The 15937-nt window shown below is 41.6% G+C and overlaps 1 protein-coding gene across 1 annotated transcript; it reads left to right on the top strand.

Moving 5' to 3' along the window:
* Positions 1-549: 549 nt before the first annotated feature.
* On the top strand, positions 550-15624 carry C4H4orf48 (chromosome 4 C4orf48 homolog). Its single transcript, XM_007055974.4, has 4 exons — positions 550-648; positions 2743-2887; positions 4606-4694; positions 12844-15624. The coding sequence occupies exons 1-4, from the start codon at positions 565-567 to the stop codon at positions 12913-12915; spliced, it is 390 nt and encodes a 129-aa protein (XP_007056036.2). The 5' UTR covers positions 550-564; the 3' UTR covers positions 12916-15624.
* Positions 15625-15937: the final 313 nt, after the last annotated feature.

The following is a 15937-nucleotide window of genomic DNA, read 5'->3' as shown; positions in this document are numbered from 1 at the left end:
TCATGTGGATGTCTCATGATGGGGCAAATGTGCACAAAGGGCAAAGATGAAATCCTGGAAACTTAATTTTACATCTGAAGAAAGTGTTTAATCCACAACTTTCTATCACCATGATACATTCTGCAAGTAAATGTTCTAAATTAAGCAATGCATCACCACGTATGGCTCGAGGGATATGAGAGGGGAGCAAAGGTGCTGGCTCTGGGGCAGGGAGGCAGGGATAAAGTTCTTACTCTGATACGTTCAGTGCCTCCAGTCTTGCTAATTCTTCTGCCTCTTCACGTCCAGTGGCTGGGATTGCAAATCTGGAGAAACTTCCTGGGAACCAGCCTTGGGTGATTACAGACCCTTTAACTGGCCGTGCCAGACAAACCCTCTTGAGTGGGGAGGTGTAGCTAATCTAACAACTTTACACAGAAACTTCCCACTTAAGACTGAGCCATAGCCTGTTCCTCTTTAAATTGTGCCTCTGTACTGAACTGCTCTGCACTGCACTGTTGCTATGGAAGATCCTTCACCATAGTAATAACCCCTTTCAGGGAAGGTTAAAAAGAAGCAGTGCACATGCTCAGAGATGCTTTTTCTTGTTCTGTTGGCAGTTTGCAGCGGCCATGTCAAAGAGACCATCACAAAGACAAGAGAAATCAGGTACTAATATATATATATAATTTGAGGGATGGGGTGACTTTTGTTTCATAAAACTCCAAACAGGCCATGCTCTCAGATTTTTATCGACTGTCGGCTGCAAAGGCAGAGGCAGACAGCACTTGAAAGCATGTTGTGATTATGCTGCACAGACAGCTGTTTCTGTTCAAACACCTAACAGTCACTTAGGTGTGGTGTGAGACAACTGATGCCCCATGGGAATGTTTCTTTTACAGGGGGGCTCATTAAAAAGCTGAGCTGGGGCTGAGACTGAACATGTCTCAGGTGCCCTGAAAAAGTTTAGCTTAGCGTCTGCTTCATTTGCCTCACTGATGCTGAAGCTTCAGCATGAGTTTATAGGAATTAGCCTCCCTTCATGATGCCCCCGTGCAGCTACAGGCACTTTAGATGTAAATGGCACTCTCCTAATCTGCTGTTTCAGGAGGACACTCTCTGCTTTTGCTGTATCTCGTTGCAAGGACTAGGATTTAACTGGACTTTTTCACTTGGATCACTACTGATTTAAAAAAAAACACCCCCTTTTTTTGTGCTGTTAATGCTCTTACTAAATTTTACTTTGTTAGTGAAGATAATGAAGACCGGTAAAGGGAATGAATAAATTCACACAGTCTCTCAGTTCTGGTGTTGAAAGAATTACATAAGGGACCCATTTTTTTTTTCCTGAAACTGGCCCCCTGAGTTTGTGGCTGCAAAATGTGCAAAGTCTTCCCACTGTAAACTTACACGTACAACTGGGGATTTGTGCATGGAGCACAGATGATTGCACATAACAGTACTCCTTTGCTGGCCCAGCTGCCAATTTGCATATGCAGCAGGTGTTCGTGCAAAATTTGCAGATTCATCTCAGTTGCCAGGGTTTGTAAATGTGGCCTTGCAGTTGTCTAAACAACAGGTTTATTCCCTTATGTTTCTGTTGCAATATGAGGAAACCACCTCTTCTGACTGGGAAATTGTAGACTGTACTGTATAATGCTGTATTCCAGCAGCACATTCAGAGCACAAGGATTCAACATTCTTATGCAACATTTTTGCTCAGTGTTAATATTTAAAAATTAGAAAAAGAATGGACAACTCATCCTCTTGCCTCCCTGTGCTCTGCTAATGAGAATCTACATTCTCTATATATGGAATTTATTTTAGTCTTGTTACTGCTTAGAACTGAGTAAGTTTTTCTCTTTGCCTGTGTTTGAACGTACAACAGCTGGTCCCAGTATACAGTGCTCCATCTTGACCTAAGCAACTTATCTACTTGGGTCAAGATGAAACCCTGCATACAAGAGCTGATAGTGTTCACAGGCTTCACCTTTGTATTCAGATGAGGTAAACTTGGGTCAGGCTGTCCAATACTTCTGGCCATACTTTGGCCATCTCTGATGTACAGGAACAAATGTATGACAATAAGTAAAGGTTTGAAAACCAAGCAGGGATCAGAGGAGAGACAAGGGGGAATAATTCATGTCAAGAAACTGCTGGTTTTGTTTCAGTTGTGACCAGCGACTTTGCCTCTGGTTCTGTGGGTTGGGGTTTAAGAAAAGCCTCCTCTCCTGCATGAAGGAGATTTGTTTAGTTGCAAAGTAATTATAAAACTAATTTTACTTTTTCAGGTATATGTGAAAAGATGGTACATTAAAAATGAGAGGGAGAGAGCACTTTTCATCTCTAGGTTCAAATGCAGGTCAGCTTGGGAACAGAGCTGCACAAATTCCCAGGGGTTAGCAATGACCCAACCCTTGCTGGTTTGGGTTTGTGTAGAATAGGACAAGTATCAGCATCACAAAGCTGGCACCATAGTTAGCAATCTCAGCAGAGAGGCCAGAGGCTGACTGAGCCATGGCAAGTGAACTTCTATCTCATTCCTGCAAGAAGTCCCTCTAGGCCAGGTTTGAGGCACATGGGTGGGGTGGGGTGAAGAACTTGGCTCTGCCACTGTCCATGCTGTACCTGTTCTGTAGATAAAGAGAGGAATTTAATCTCCAGGACTGTCAGTCTTGTAACTATCATGAACGTTACAGACACAAAGGGTTTATTTTACAGAACTTAATGTTTCTCACTAACTTGTTTATTGCCCCAATAAAGGAGGAAGCACCAATTAGCAGGATGCTGACACCTTACCTCCTAAGAAGAGTGGTCTTCATGGTTCCTTTGATTTTTGTAGTTGCGCTGCTCACCATGGAGCCCATTAAAGCCAACCAAGAAGCAGGAACCACAATCCCAGCTGAAAGTATGTACTGCCCTGTATACAAGTTATCTCATAACGATACATGAGTGTAACACAGATTTAATGCTGCAGCATTTACAGGTGTTTAAAGATCATCTTAATTCAACCAGTCCTGGATACTTCGTGTATTCATTGCACTAGATGAAAATCTTCATAACATATTCCCTCAGTCCCCCAGTGGCTTCTGGATCACATTCGTCCTCCCCATTCACTCATCCAGGGCACCTCACTGCTCTGCATCTTCCTGCATTTCTTCAGTCCTACCCCTACCCTGCTCACATGCTGTACTCTGCCAGTGTGGCACACCTTGACGCTCCGTTCCCCACCCCCTACATTTGGAGCGTCCTCTCCAGTCCTGTGTTCCATGCAATTATAGTCTCCACCTTTATAAGGATCCTGAAGGATCACTTCTTTCCGCCAACAGTGCCCTCACACGTGCCTTCATGCCGGGCACTATCCCCCAAACCGAACATAGTAAAAATTCTCTGAAATTAAAAAAATGAATGTACAGGATACCGAAATAATAATAAGCACATCTCATAATCTTTCATGATCACAATCTCCATCCTCCCATTCTCCTCCCTTTGTGTATAGACATCCGTTGAGCTGTGATGAGTCTAATTTACATTATAAATTACTTGGAACAAGGACCTATCATTTTATTTGTCTGGAAAGTGCCATCCTCACCTATGGTTCTATGTATATACTAAATAATAATAATTAATAACAAAATTAGACTAAGAAATATACTAGAACGTTCAGAGATTAGGTCTTTAAATATATTTTTATACATTTCTCCTTTTATTCAACTGTAGCTGAATAGTTTGGAGTGTTTCTTTTCTCAGGCAGGCAGACTTCTAAAGGAATCTGAAAATTCATCTTTCCTTATTAGCAGGCAGACTTCATGTTGTAGGATCCCGCTCCAGTTTGTCAAAAGGGTGTGGAAATCAGTCACAGTGTTTGCACAACAGGCTGAAGGTCACTGCTGCCTCACTCTAGTTCTTTCCTTGTTTCTACTCAACTTCAGAGCGCTGACTGGCCCCAAGTCCTGAACTTCTCATTTGAGCAAATCGCCCAGTGAAGTAATCAAAGATGCATAGAAATTAAGAGGCAAGTGAGAGCATATGGAATGCCAATAATAGTTGATTTTAGAGCATATTAGTACCATTGCTTTATCTGTCCTAACTCTGAATTACTAATGTTTATAGTGTATAGTTTCTAGTTGGATGAAGATCTGGCCATGGATTCATAGAATATCAGGGTTGGAAGGGACCTGAGGAGATCATGTAGTCCGACCCCCTGCTCAAAGCAGGACCAATCCCCAGTTTTTGCCCCAGATCCCTAAATTTCCCCCCTCATGGTCATCCACATCCTTGTGACCTGCAGCTTGGATTACTTAGACCAGAGAACACAAACCTTAAAAATGCTGCAGTTAGTCCAGAGGGCAGCAGCCCACCTCCTCAGCGACACCAGCCACTAGGAGCACCTCGGTACACTGCTCACTACAATGGGTCCCCATGGAATAATGGGTCAAATTCAAAGTCTCAGGTCCTCACATCCTCACCTATGGTTCTATGTATATACTAAATAATAATAATTCCTGTTGCTGACTTGCTTGTTGTCTCTTGGAAGGGCCTGATTCCGTAAAAAGTCATAGTCATCCCCTTTGATTACTATTTCATGCCATTTAGGAATGTCTTTCTACTAAAACTCTTCCCTAGGTCGCCCCTGTGTTGACTGCCATGCATTTGAATTCATGCAGAGGGCCTTGCAGGATTTAAAGAAGACTGCGTATAATCTAGACACACGGGTAAGGCGGCATTGGACTTTTTTGTTGTATGACAAAGTTGTTTTGCTTAGAAGTGGGTAAAATGGATACATTTTTGTTTGGGTAATATCAATCTACTGTACGTAACTGTTCTCAAGGGATGATGTTGGGCAATATCTGTTCATTGCTAAGGATAACAGCATGAGTTCCCTAGCTCCCTCTTGTTCAACGTATAAGCCCATTGAGAGGATTAGTGAGGAGCTGTGGCCTGCACAGCTTTCAGTATTTTGGTGATATCCCGCTCCGTCCCTAGCTCTATCTCACCAACTCAGTCAGTGCTACCAGCCCTTGGCCCAGTAGCTGGTTGGGGTTGGGTCACGGATGAGAGGTGGTTGGCTGGAGCTCATTCTGGATAAGACTGAAGTGATGCTGTTAGGCTGGGGAAAAATGATCAAAAAATATTCCAAGGATCGTACCTTCCCCTCTTATTGAGAGTGTTTGTCTACCTGTTGTCACTGGGGCTTGCAATCTGTGGCTACTGTTGTCTCCAACTGCCGTTAAACAGTAGTGGTGTCTAGGAAGGGTTTTTTAGTCTTTGCCTAGCTAGGATGTTGAAAGTGTTTCTTTCAGATGCAAACCTTGCTACTGTGATCTTTGCCACCTTGATATTGCACTATTGCAATATACTCCACTTAGGGCTGCACCTTAAACAACCTGGACGCTTCTTCAAGTCCTATCTTAAACTGTAGTGCAGTGTTGCTATCTGCTGGTAAACATCTGCCATGTTCCACCTAGAGGTGGCTGCTTTTCAGTGGTAGGTGAAATGATTGCTGTGTTGTGCAATTTAAATACTCTGGGATGAAAGATACTATGTAAATATAAGATATTTAAATTACCTAAATCCAGTGGATGTGCATGGTTTATCGTCTAGCAGACATAAAATACCCCACTGTTGCAGATGCAACATCAAAATGTACATAGACCTTAGTAAGCTCTCCATTTTCTATGTTTTCTATTCATGCACATTTTTCAAAAGAAGCTTCTAAAAATTTGAGCATTATATTGTCTGACATCTGATTTATATAAGCAAATGTATTTTACAGGTTTGGAAGCCCAAAAGCACATTGGCATTTTTAGCGATTGGTCTGAGGACCCTTTGAAAGTTGAGCCATCATGTTTACATAAAAAGGCAGCTGCAGGGATGAAGATACCCTGAAGATTTTACTATGGAAAAATATGTGTTTCAGCGGGGCCAAATTGGTGCACAGCAGATGTATTTATTAAGCAGGTTTGTTTATAAGAATACAAGTCAAATGTACGTCAGACTCCTCCATGAATAAATTTGCTTAATGAATACATCTGCTGAGCATCACTAAAGCCAAAACTACATATTCATGCCATGCTGAAATGTATCAGTACATCTTTCCTTCTGTTACAAGTATAGTTGAACCTCTTCAGCAAGCAGAACACTTGGCATCAGTTGATTCAGAAATCTGAGTATCAGGGAATAAAGAGGGATAAAAAGTAGATCTGACCTGCCCAACTTGTTTCAAACTCCGGTTTTTTGCAGAGATTTCTCAGGACTGCTTCAAAAACCTCCATAGTGAATAAACATTCTCAGCAGTTTCCCTTATGGGTTCTACACTGTCATGGACACAGGTACTACAGCAAAGAAAAAGTGAGGCTGAGTAAAAGAGAGAGAGAGATTGCAGAGAAAACTGAATTCTTGAGCCCTCAGGTCTCTAAATTCACTTGATGTTGGGGGGGATGTAGCCTTCCCCTATTTTTGTTTTTTAAATTAAAGTTATGTGAAGCTATTTTTACCCAAATGGCAGAGAGAAAATGAAGAGGGAGGGGAATGGTTTCAGCTGAAATGAATGCCAAGGACATGTATTTCCCAATTGTAGGTATGACAGCTGAGTTTGAGAACATCACTTTGTGAGATATATTTTTACAAAACCAGACCCTCTGTCTTTCTCCATCTTAATTTGGGAGTCTGTTTAAATCCAAATGACTGAATCCTTGAATATGTTTGGACTAGGAACGTCCACTGGGAATTCTCTTTATATGTTCTCAAAAAACATTAAAGCATTTAATAGTTGTTGAGGACTGGATGGCTCAGGAGATTGCTAATGAGTTATGGAGCTTTTCAATTCTCTGCTCACTAGTTCACTCTAGCTCGAGTTAGTGCTTACTAGAAGTTTCAGTGTGATAGTTTACATATCGATATGTCCAGTGTATTATGTATATTTGGCAGATTATTTATAATGTGTTTAGTTGTCTTAATCTACTTCCTATTGCTGCCATGCCATCCCATAAACCATTGATACCTTTGTTGGTATTGTGATGTCCGTCTCGGGACACCCAGAACTGTGAGCCACTGTGCTATCCCTCCGCCTTAGCAAGAGTGAGAGCTTTCCTGCTGCAATGCTGTGTGCAGCTCCCTGACACACCAGCCAGTCTGCCTTGCCAGCAAACTCTTCAAAACTCTGCCTGTCTAAACCTTGCTTTGCAGGTAATGATCAGGGAACCCCAGTTCCCAAGTTCCACGGAGATGTCTCCCTGCGGTGTCTAGTCCCTCTTGCTGGACACTTGCAGAAATTACTAGGTTCTCTGCCTCCAAAAAACCAGACACATCAGCCTGTTAGGTGAGCTGAAGACTCACACTTCACTTTAATATGCAGCACTGAGATGGTTCTGTAATAAAACAAGAATAAATTTGTTAACAAAGAACAGAGATTTAGCAAGAGAAAAGGAGACAGCGGTGGTTACAAAGAAAACAAAATAAAACAGTCTTTCTAGAGACTAAAATTTAAGATTAGCAAATTATAGTCTTTGCCTAAGCAGTTTTCATATTCACAAGTTAATCAGCATCTCCAGCCCTCCAAGTCAGGGAACCTAATGTTCACAGAATCAAAGGGTGCTGTTCCTTTTGCTCCCTAAGGGATGGATAACCAAATTGCCTTTTTGTTCCCCTTCTATTGCCCAAAGTCCATTGTCTCTGCTCTAAGAGTCAGGAAGGATTCCTGGAGTGCAGGCTCTATCTGTCAGTGTGCTCATTAAGCTGCAGCGTGTTAGCTTGATAACTTCATTTACTACATATGTAAATGTACATTCATTGTCCTCTGCCAGTAATCAAGCAGGTCAGACATGTTTCTTTCTCTAGGGCAGGCTGGGTTTAAGCACTGCCTTCCAAATACATTTTAAGAACATGTTTGCAGTACATACATACAACCTGTACATAGATGACACAATGATTTTCAGGACCATGGTGTGACCAGTTTACATATGCTACCTTTTTAGATACATACTATGACAACAGTGTGTTGGGGGTAATGAGGGTGTCAGACCCAATGTGAGTTACAATATGGTGGGCCCTCTGCTAGTTGGCACTGAAGGGCTCCCAGGGTCACAGGTATATTCATTAGAGACATCCTCTACCTTGAGACAATAGACTCAGTTTGTAGATGAGATCGATGTGATGATCCTATGGCTCTTTTCCATCTCTAATTCATAACTAGATGTGGGTGGGAAAAGGTTTTCTTATCCTGTGAACCTTTCTGAGATATCAAAAAAAATTCCTGTTTCACATTCGGACAAAACCAAGACATTTTGAAACTTTTCACGAAGACCAGAGACAATGCATGTAGAATAGACAATAGCTTGGTGGTTAGGGCACTCACTTGGCATATGGGAGACCCGGGTCCAAATCCCTGGTTTGAATCAGGTTACTGGTTATTCTGGGAGCAAGCTCTTTGGGTTTGACCAGAAATCCCATCTGGGAAACCATTGCTGTCAAAACTGGTATATTTCTGCAAAAAGTTTTGGTTTTTGGCAAATCAACATTGCTCATGTAATGCTGATTTAAAAAAAAAAATCTGCTCTTTACTATAGTTACCATCAATTTGCCTGGTACTGCAGTTAGGCTTTTTGGGCTGTAATTGCCAGGATCACTTCTAGAGCTTTATCAGACACATAGATGCAAACAATATGTTGGGGGAAGAGTCACTTTGGCTCTTGTGTAGGGAAATCATGCCTCAACAATCTATTAGAATTCTTTGAGGGGGTCAACAAACATGTGGACAAGGGTGATCAGGTGAATACAGTGTACTTGGACTTTCAGAAAGCCTTTGACAAGGTCTCACACCAAAGGCCCATAAACAAAGTGAGCAATCATCGGGTAAGAGGAAAGGTCCTCTCATGGATCAGTTACTGCTTAAAGGATAGGATAAAAAGAGTAGGTTTTCACAATGGAGAAAGATAAATAGTGGAGTCCCCAAAAGATCAGTAGTGGGACCTGTGCTGTTCAAAATACCCTGTATTCATAAATGATCTGGAAAAGGGGATGAAGGGTGAGGTGGCAAAATTTGGAGATACAAAATTATCAAGATAGTTAAGTCGAAAGCTGACTGGGAAGAGTTACAAAGGGATCTCATTAAACTGGGTGACCGGGGAACAAAATAGTATATGAAATTCAATGTTGTTAAGTGCAATGTAAGGCACATTGGAAAAAATAATCCAGATTATACATACACAATGATGGGGTCTAAATTAGCTGTTACTACTCAAGAAAGAGATGTTGGAGTCATTGCGGATAGTCCTTTGAAAATATCTGCTCAATGTGCAGCAGCAGTCACGTTAGGAACCATTAGGAAAGGGACAGATAAGAGAAAATATCATAATGCCACTATATAAAGCTATGGTACACCTGCACCTTGAATATTGCATACAGTTCTGGTTACTCCATCTCAAAAATGATACATTAGAATTTGAAAAGGTGCAGAGAAGGGCAACAAAAATGATTGGAGATATGGAACAGCTTCCATGTGAGGAGAGATTAAAAAGACTGGGCCTGTTCATCTGAGAAAAGAGAGGACTAAGAGGGGATATGATAAGAGGTCTATAAAATCATGAGCAGTGTGGAGAAAGTGAATAGGGAAGTGTTATTTACCCCATCACCTAACACAAGAACTAGGGGTCACCAAATGAAATTAATAGGCAGCGGGTTTTAAATAAACACAAGGAAGAACTTCTTCACACAACACACAATCAACCTGTGGAACTTGTTGCCAGGGGATGTTGTAAAGGCCAGAAGTATAACAGGGTTGAAAAACAAATTAGGTAAGTTCATGGAGGATAGGTCCATCAATTCCTACTAGCCAAGATGGTCAGGGATGCAACCCTTGCTCTGGGTGTCCCTAACCCTCTGACTGCCAGAAGTTGGGACTGGACGATAAGGAATGGATCACTCCATGTTCTGTTCATTGCCTCTGAAGCATCTGGCACTGGCCAGGGTCAGAAGACAGGATACTGGGCTAGATGGAGCATTGGTCTGAACTAGTATGGCCATTTTTATGTTCTTATGACATTTTCTGATGAAATCCCATTTCATTTAAGAATTCCTGATTAGTTCTTCTCATAACCTTCTGTTGTAGGGTGAGACTTTTAAAAGCTCCTCAGGGAGCTAGATGCCCAGCTCCTATTGAAAGGAGTTGAGCTCTCATCTCCTTTAGCTGCTTTTTAAACCCAACCCCCCCCCCAATCTAAAGTTCTCCCCAGGAGAAAATACTATGAGAATGGACCATATACTCTTTTGTTACAACTGAACTTGATGGATGCTTTGAAATGAACTTGGCATTGATGGCTATTTATCTATGTAAATATTGGCAAAACAGATATTCACGTGTTCAAAATTCTAATGGGTGTTTTTTAAAGTTAGCCATGAGATGTTGGATGTGTTATCATTATTCTAAAAGGTTAAGAGTTCTGAGACCATGAATATTTAGGATAAATGAACCAAAAACCAGGTTCCAAACAACCATGAACATTTGGCTGGGTTCAGAATCTGAACCTGGATCCAGATACAAAGTTTTTAGTGGGTTCTTCTCTCTACAATGGGCTTACACAAAACCTCCGCTCTGAATAGCCATACATTTTGATGGACTCAAAATCCAGGTCTTAACTTAGCAGTTGGAACCCATCTTTAATTTTTAGGTGTAATTTTAGGGATATTTTAATTTTGTGTGTAAACAGTTTTATGATTATGCTCAACTAACAGCTACCAAAATCTCTATTTGTTCTTTATTATTTTCTAAACTATTCATGGTAAATTAGCGTATGCAAAGCATATCAAATTAGATGTGCTCATGCAAATAAAAATAAAACATTAGCCATGGCTGAGTTTGTAAATTTTCACTAGAAATATAAAAGTTGTAAGCAGCCTTGAGACTTAGCTCAGAAACCATTGGCAAGCTGTTGGGTTATCGTATTCAAGTCTTCATGAGTAAGGTGAAGGTGATATTTAAAAGGTAGATGATTGAGTGGTTTTAAGTGATTAGCAAAAGTCTGATTAGACTTTCCCACTCAGAGTAACTGAAGGGCTCAATATTAGTGATTCCCTGAATTAGAGACAATACAATTGTATTTTAATGGTTTAACAACTGGCAAAAGATTAATATAGGAGAAAATGTTTATTGGTTAGAGAAGAGGGTGGGTGCTCTGGACACTTTGGTTCTAATCCTAGCTCTCCCACCGACTCCCTGTGTAACACAGGCAATTCACTGAAGTCAAAGAAAATTCTCCCAAATTTGGCCACGTTAGAAGCCTTTGAAAATCACAATCCACACATGCTCAGCAGAGAATCCTTTGATTTTAACAGCTAAAATCTCCAAAGATTCTATCCTTGCTGAGCATGCTTCTCCCTTTACGGCAGTGCCTGTGATGCTGGGACTAGGTGAATGGGGAAGCTGGGACTGGGAACTAGATGCAGGGGAGAGGAGGACTGGGACAGGGAGAAGGCTAGGAGACTGGGAGAGGAAGCTGGGGCTTTGGAGAGGCTGTCATTGGCTGGGCAAGGAGACTGGAACTGGGAACCAGGGTGAAAGGACGGGAGAGACAGATAGGAGGAAGAGCCAGGAGGGGAGAACTGAGAATGGTTGTACAAGGAGACTGGAGTCAAGGAGTTGGGGGGTGGGGAGAGGAAAACTGGGACTGGCTGGGCAAGGAGAGAGGGACTGGATGTGGGGAGGAGGAGAGATTGGGAGTGGGGGATTCTGGGATTGGGAGTTTAGGACTTACTAGGCAAGGAGACAGGACTGGGATGAGACGCCTGAGGAGTGGAGACTGGGACTGGAAGAAGGAGCCAAGGGTGGGGAAAGAGACTAGACTGGGATGGGGACAGGTTGGAGGGGACAAGGCAGAAGGACACTTGGGAGGAATGGGCAGAAAAATCTGTGCCCACTAGAGTAGTGGTTCTCAAACTTTAGTAACCCAAGGACCCCCATTTTGATTTAAAATTTTGCCATAGACCCAGGTCCCGCCCCCACTCCACCCCTTCCCCCAAGGCCCCACCCCGCCCCATCTCTTCCCACCCCTGCTCTACCCCTGCCCCTCCTCTTCCCCGCCTCTTTCTACCCCCTCCTCCTCCCTCCTAGCGCTGCCTGCATGCTGGAGAATAGCTGGTCCCCGGCATGCAGGAGTTGAGGGTGGGAGGGGGAGGAGGACCAGGGGTCCGTGGACCCCAGTTTGAGAAACTCTGCACTAGAGCATTTGCCTCTCCAGAGCCTGGTCTGGTCATCAGAAATGGTCACTGAAAATGCAGTTATTTGCTCAGCTCTACTCCCGATTCTTTTCATTGTCTGTTCCCCCTCTGAAATAAACACAACATTCTGATTTTAAAGTCCTCCCATATGCTGCATCTTGGATACATAAAATATTTCACCATCCCCAAATCCACCACTTCCGTTAAATAATATTTATACAAAAACACTGTCTTGTCCGCACACACTTCCCCTCAACCTGCTATGACACTCAGGGCACTACATTAAATGGGGTCATTATAAATACAAATTATTTTAAAATTCACAATAATTTTTTAAAACCTCTCTTATACATTAGAGTTTTTAATGTGAAACTAAATAAATAAAACCTAGAGTGTACCAGGTTCCTATATTTTTCAGATCATCACAGGAAGTGTTGCCATATTATTATGCGAATTATAATAGCCAAAGGCTTAACTACCATCTATAACTAAATAATATGTCTGGTTATTATTCTCAAGCCTCATCATGTAGAACCAAACTGATATCTCTTGTGACATAAATAAAACAGACTTTTCTTTAGGAGCTAATTAGTTTTAGAATTCTGACGCTCATTTTTTGATGTTGCTTTTTTCTTTCCCCCTTCCTTGCAGACAGAAACACTGCTTCTTCAAGTGGAAAAGAGAACTCTGTGTGACTGTGTAACTGCCGACACGCTGAACTGAACACTGGAGAAGAGCCAAAGAGTGTCACCTGTTCAGCTGGTTTTAAAAATGCTGCTGGATGTAATACGGACAGCTGTGTGGAGTACATATTGCAAGCATGTAAGCCCCAGTGTAGTGAGGCAAGCAGGTGGGGAGTTTCTTTATGAGATGGTGGGGTGGACTGCGGTTGTCTGTCTTATGCTTGTTTTCTCCAGTAGGAAGATGCTACTATTGTGGCTTGACTGATTGATCATATCAAGACAGAACATTGCATGCTGGAATCTGTAGTCTCTGCAGGCTGTATCGCCATATTAAAAGTAATGGTAGCTGCAATCCATTCTGTTTATTTATAATGCAAATTTGGACCAAATTCAGCCAATTTGTAACTGTGGATTTCAATGGTGTTACTACACCTGCTTATATCTGGACTGAATTTGGCCCTAAACAGGACTCCTTGGTCTCCTGGGAAGCTGTCGAGTTGGTTGGAGGAAATGTAGGTATCCTTGAATTAAATCATACACTGTCACTACCCACTTAGCGCTCCCACTGTATGCCAGCACATGTAAAAATAGCTATTGTTTTACCAATCTAAATGCATGTTGTGTACAAAGGGAAAAGGAGAATAAAACTACTAGAAAAACAGGTAATCCCACACCCAAAGGTACCTTGTTTCTGTTTGAATGAGATCTTGACAATAGGCTAACCTAAAAGTTCAGTGTGACTAGGGGAAGGAGGAATCAAATTTTCATTCACTATCACTGTGCAGTGTAGCTTTTGTTTGAGAAAGTACATCCACCATAGGAATGTACATGGCACTCAGATGTCATTGAGCTAGTTAGTGGTGTCACAAAGCAACACACTATTGAACAAGTCAACTTTTGTACACATCAAAAATATCTTCTAAGTTCTCCACAGAGTCAGTGCTCATGCACCACGGGAGCCCTGTTTTCTTTGCCCTCTGCAAACCTGTGTATGTATTGTAAGTATGAAAAGGGGAAGAAGTGAAAGCATTAGAAATTACTGAGTTATGTTTAGAGAGACAAGATGTAGAGAGACAAGGAGGGTGAGGTAATATCTTTTATTGGACCCACTTCTGTTGGTAGAGAGACAAGCCTTCGAGCTACCCAGAGCTCTTCTTCAGGTCTGGGAAAGGTAGAATGTCACAGCTAGTTGAGCATAAGTAGTTAGCACATGGTCTAAGGGACCATTCAAGGTGAAGTGGCCTGTTTAACCCCTCCTGAAAGAAACCTTACCTGAATCCCTGTTTCTGGCCCCCCAACCTCTCCAAGCCCATCACTAGAAGCAAGCTTTATTTATTTAGCTTCTTTTCTTTCAATCCCTCCTTAAAACTCACTCCTGCTGCCAGGCCTCCTACAAGAAGTAAGTTAATTAATCCAAAAGTTCCCAAACAACTAAACTCTCACCCCCCTTTTTAGTACATTAACAGAACCATCAGGGCATGCATATAATCTTATTACTATAAGCTTTGTCCTTCCTCACCCCTTCCCTGCATTGTGTATTAGCCCTGGCTGTGTCACTATAAAATTAAATTAGAAGCTCTTTGAGGCAGAGCTTTTGTCTTATTTGTACTGAAAGTGCCCAGTACACTTTGCGGTGATGTAAACATATACACTAAGCATCACCATGTTTATCTGTTGCTCTAGTTTCATGTTCAACATTTATTTGATAACATACATACACAAAAATGGACCTATGTCTCCAATTGAATATAACATAATCCACCTAAACTAATACCCTTTCCCCATCATCCATGGAGATGCTCAGTATCTATATTATGACTTTGTCTTTCTCACAGTCACTCCACGGGAGTGGAGAACAGCAGAGATAGGGGCTCAGAGGTCTTTTGAAAGAATTGAGTTTTAAGAAGTGATCTGACAGAGATGAGGGTGGAAGCATATCAGACCAGGTCAGAGGAATTCCAAATGTTGGGGGCCATGAAGAAGAAAAAGACACAAAGATCTGAAAACACTTCACTTCTTTATGTAATCAGTCCCCCTCTGCAAGTATTTACTAGTGGTCAAAGACATGCAGCCATAGTGGGGTAAGGAAACATCCCAAAATAAAAATGTTATTTTAAAACTATTATTCATTCTGAACTGTGGAGCAGGGACTATAGTAAATGTATGTAATAAACACCCAGGCAAAGGACTGTTTTCTGCAACTGGTCCAATATCTCCTGATGTCACTCTCTGATTGCTGCGGTGAACAATGAACTTGCTGACTTCCACCATGTCAGTATGTCTGCATGAGCCTTGAGTGCAAGCTGCTTTTTGAATCAAGGCACCTGATACTACCCTCTGAGTCTCACTTAAGTAGCCAGTCGGTGGTTAAAACCATGTTACATTCTTATTGTTTTGTCAATAAAATCTGAAAATGGAACTGTGCTGAAAACTCAGAGTTTATACAGCTGTTCTTTTTTGAGTTACAAAATCAGCTTGCAGGAGTGCTGACTTTTGCTGTTGCATAGGGTTAGTGGGATATGCATTTCAAGAGAGGCCTGCATTAAAGTTATTTTCTTTGAAGGACCTGAATGTTTTGTGTTCTTGCCTGTACATTACACTGATTGTCTCTGCACTGGCAAAGACTACTGCAGCTAGGGGCTGTACTCTATTAATGATCATTTGATGTCTAAGCATTATAGTTCATGTTATTTTTAATGTAATAACTTCAACCTGTAAAATTGAATACAGTAGCTGGTTTTGAGACGGGAACATTATTTTTGTACTTCATCCTGTGTTTTATTCCTCAACTCCACAAAGTGTTTGGCAATGTGTTATACCTTCTGGGCCACTGGAATCATACAGTGACTGTGAAGTGGTAACCTGCTGCTTTTTCTCTCCCATATTCATAAAGTGCCAGTTGTTGCATCACAGGAATATGGCTTTTATTTTGATTGTTAGCTAGAAGGATCACAGCTTCCATTTTAGCTACAAGACTAAAGTAGTATGTGTTAATTTGAGGTACTGAAAGTTATACATATAAGGAGCTGATACAAAAATTTAGCAGAAAGTGTTGGAGTGCA

This window comes from Chelonia mydas, chromosome 4, assembly GCF_015237465.2.
Source record: "Chelonia mydas isolate rCheMyd1 chromosome 4, rCheMyd1.pri.v2, whole genome shotgun sequence".
NCBI lineage: Eukaryota > Metazoa > Chordata > Testudines > Cheloniidae > Chelonia > Chelonia mydas.
The sequence above is the reverse complement of the archived record's forward strand: the minus strand, read 5'-3'. Positions and strand labels throughout refer to the sequence as shown.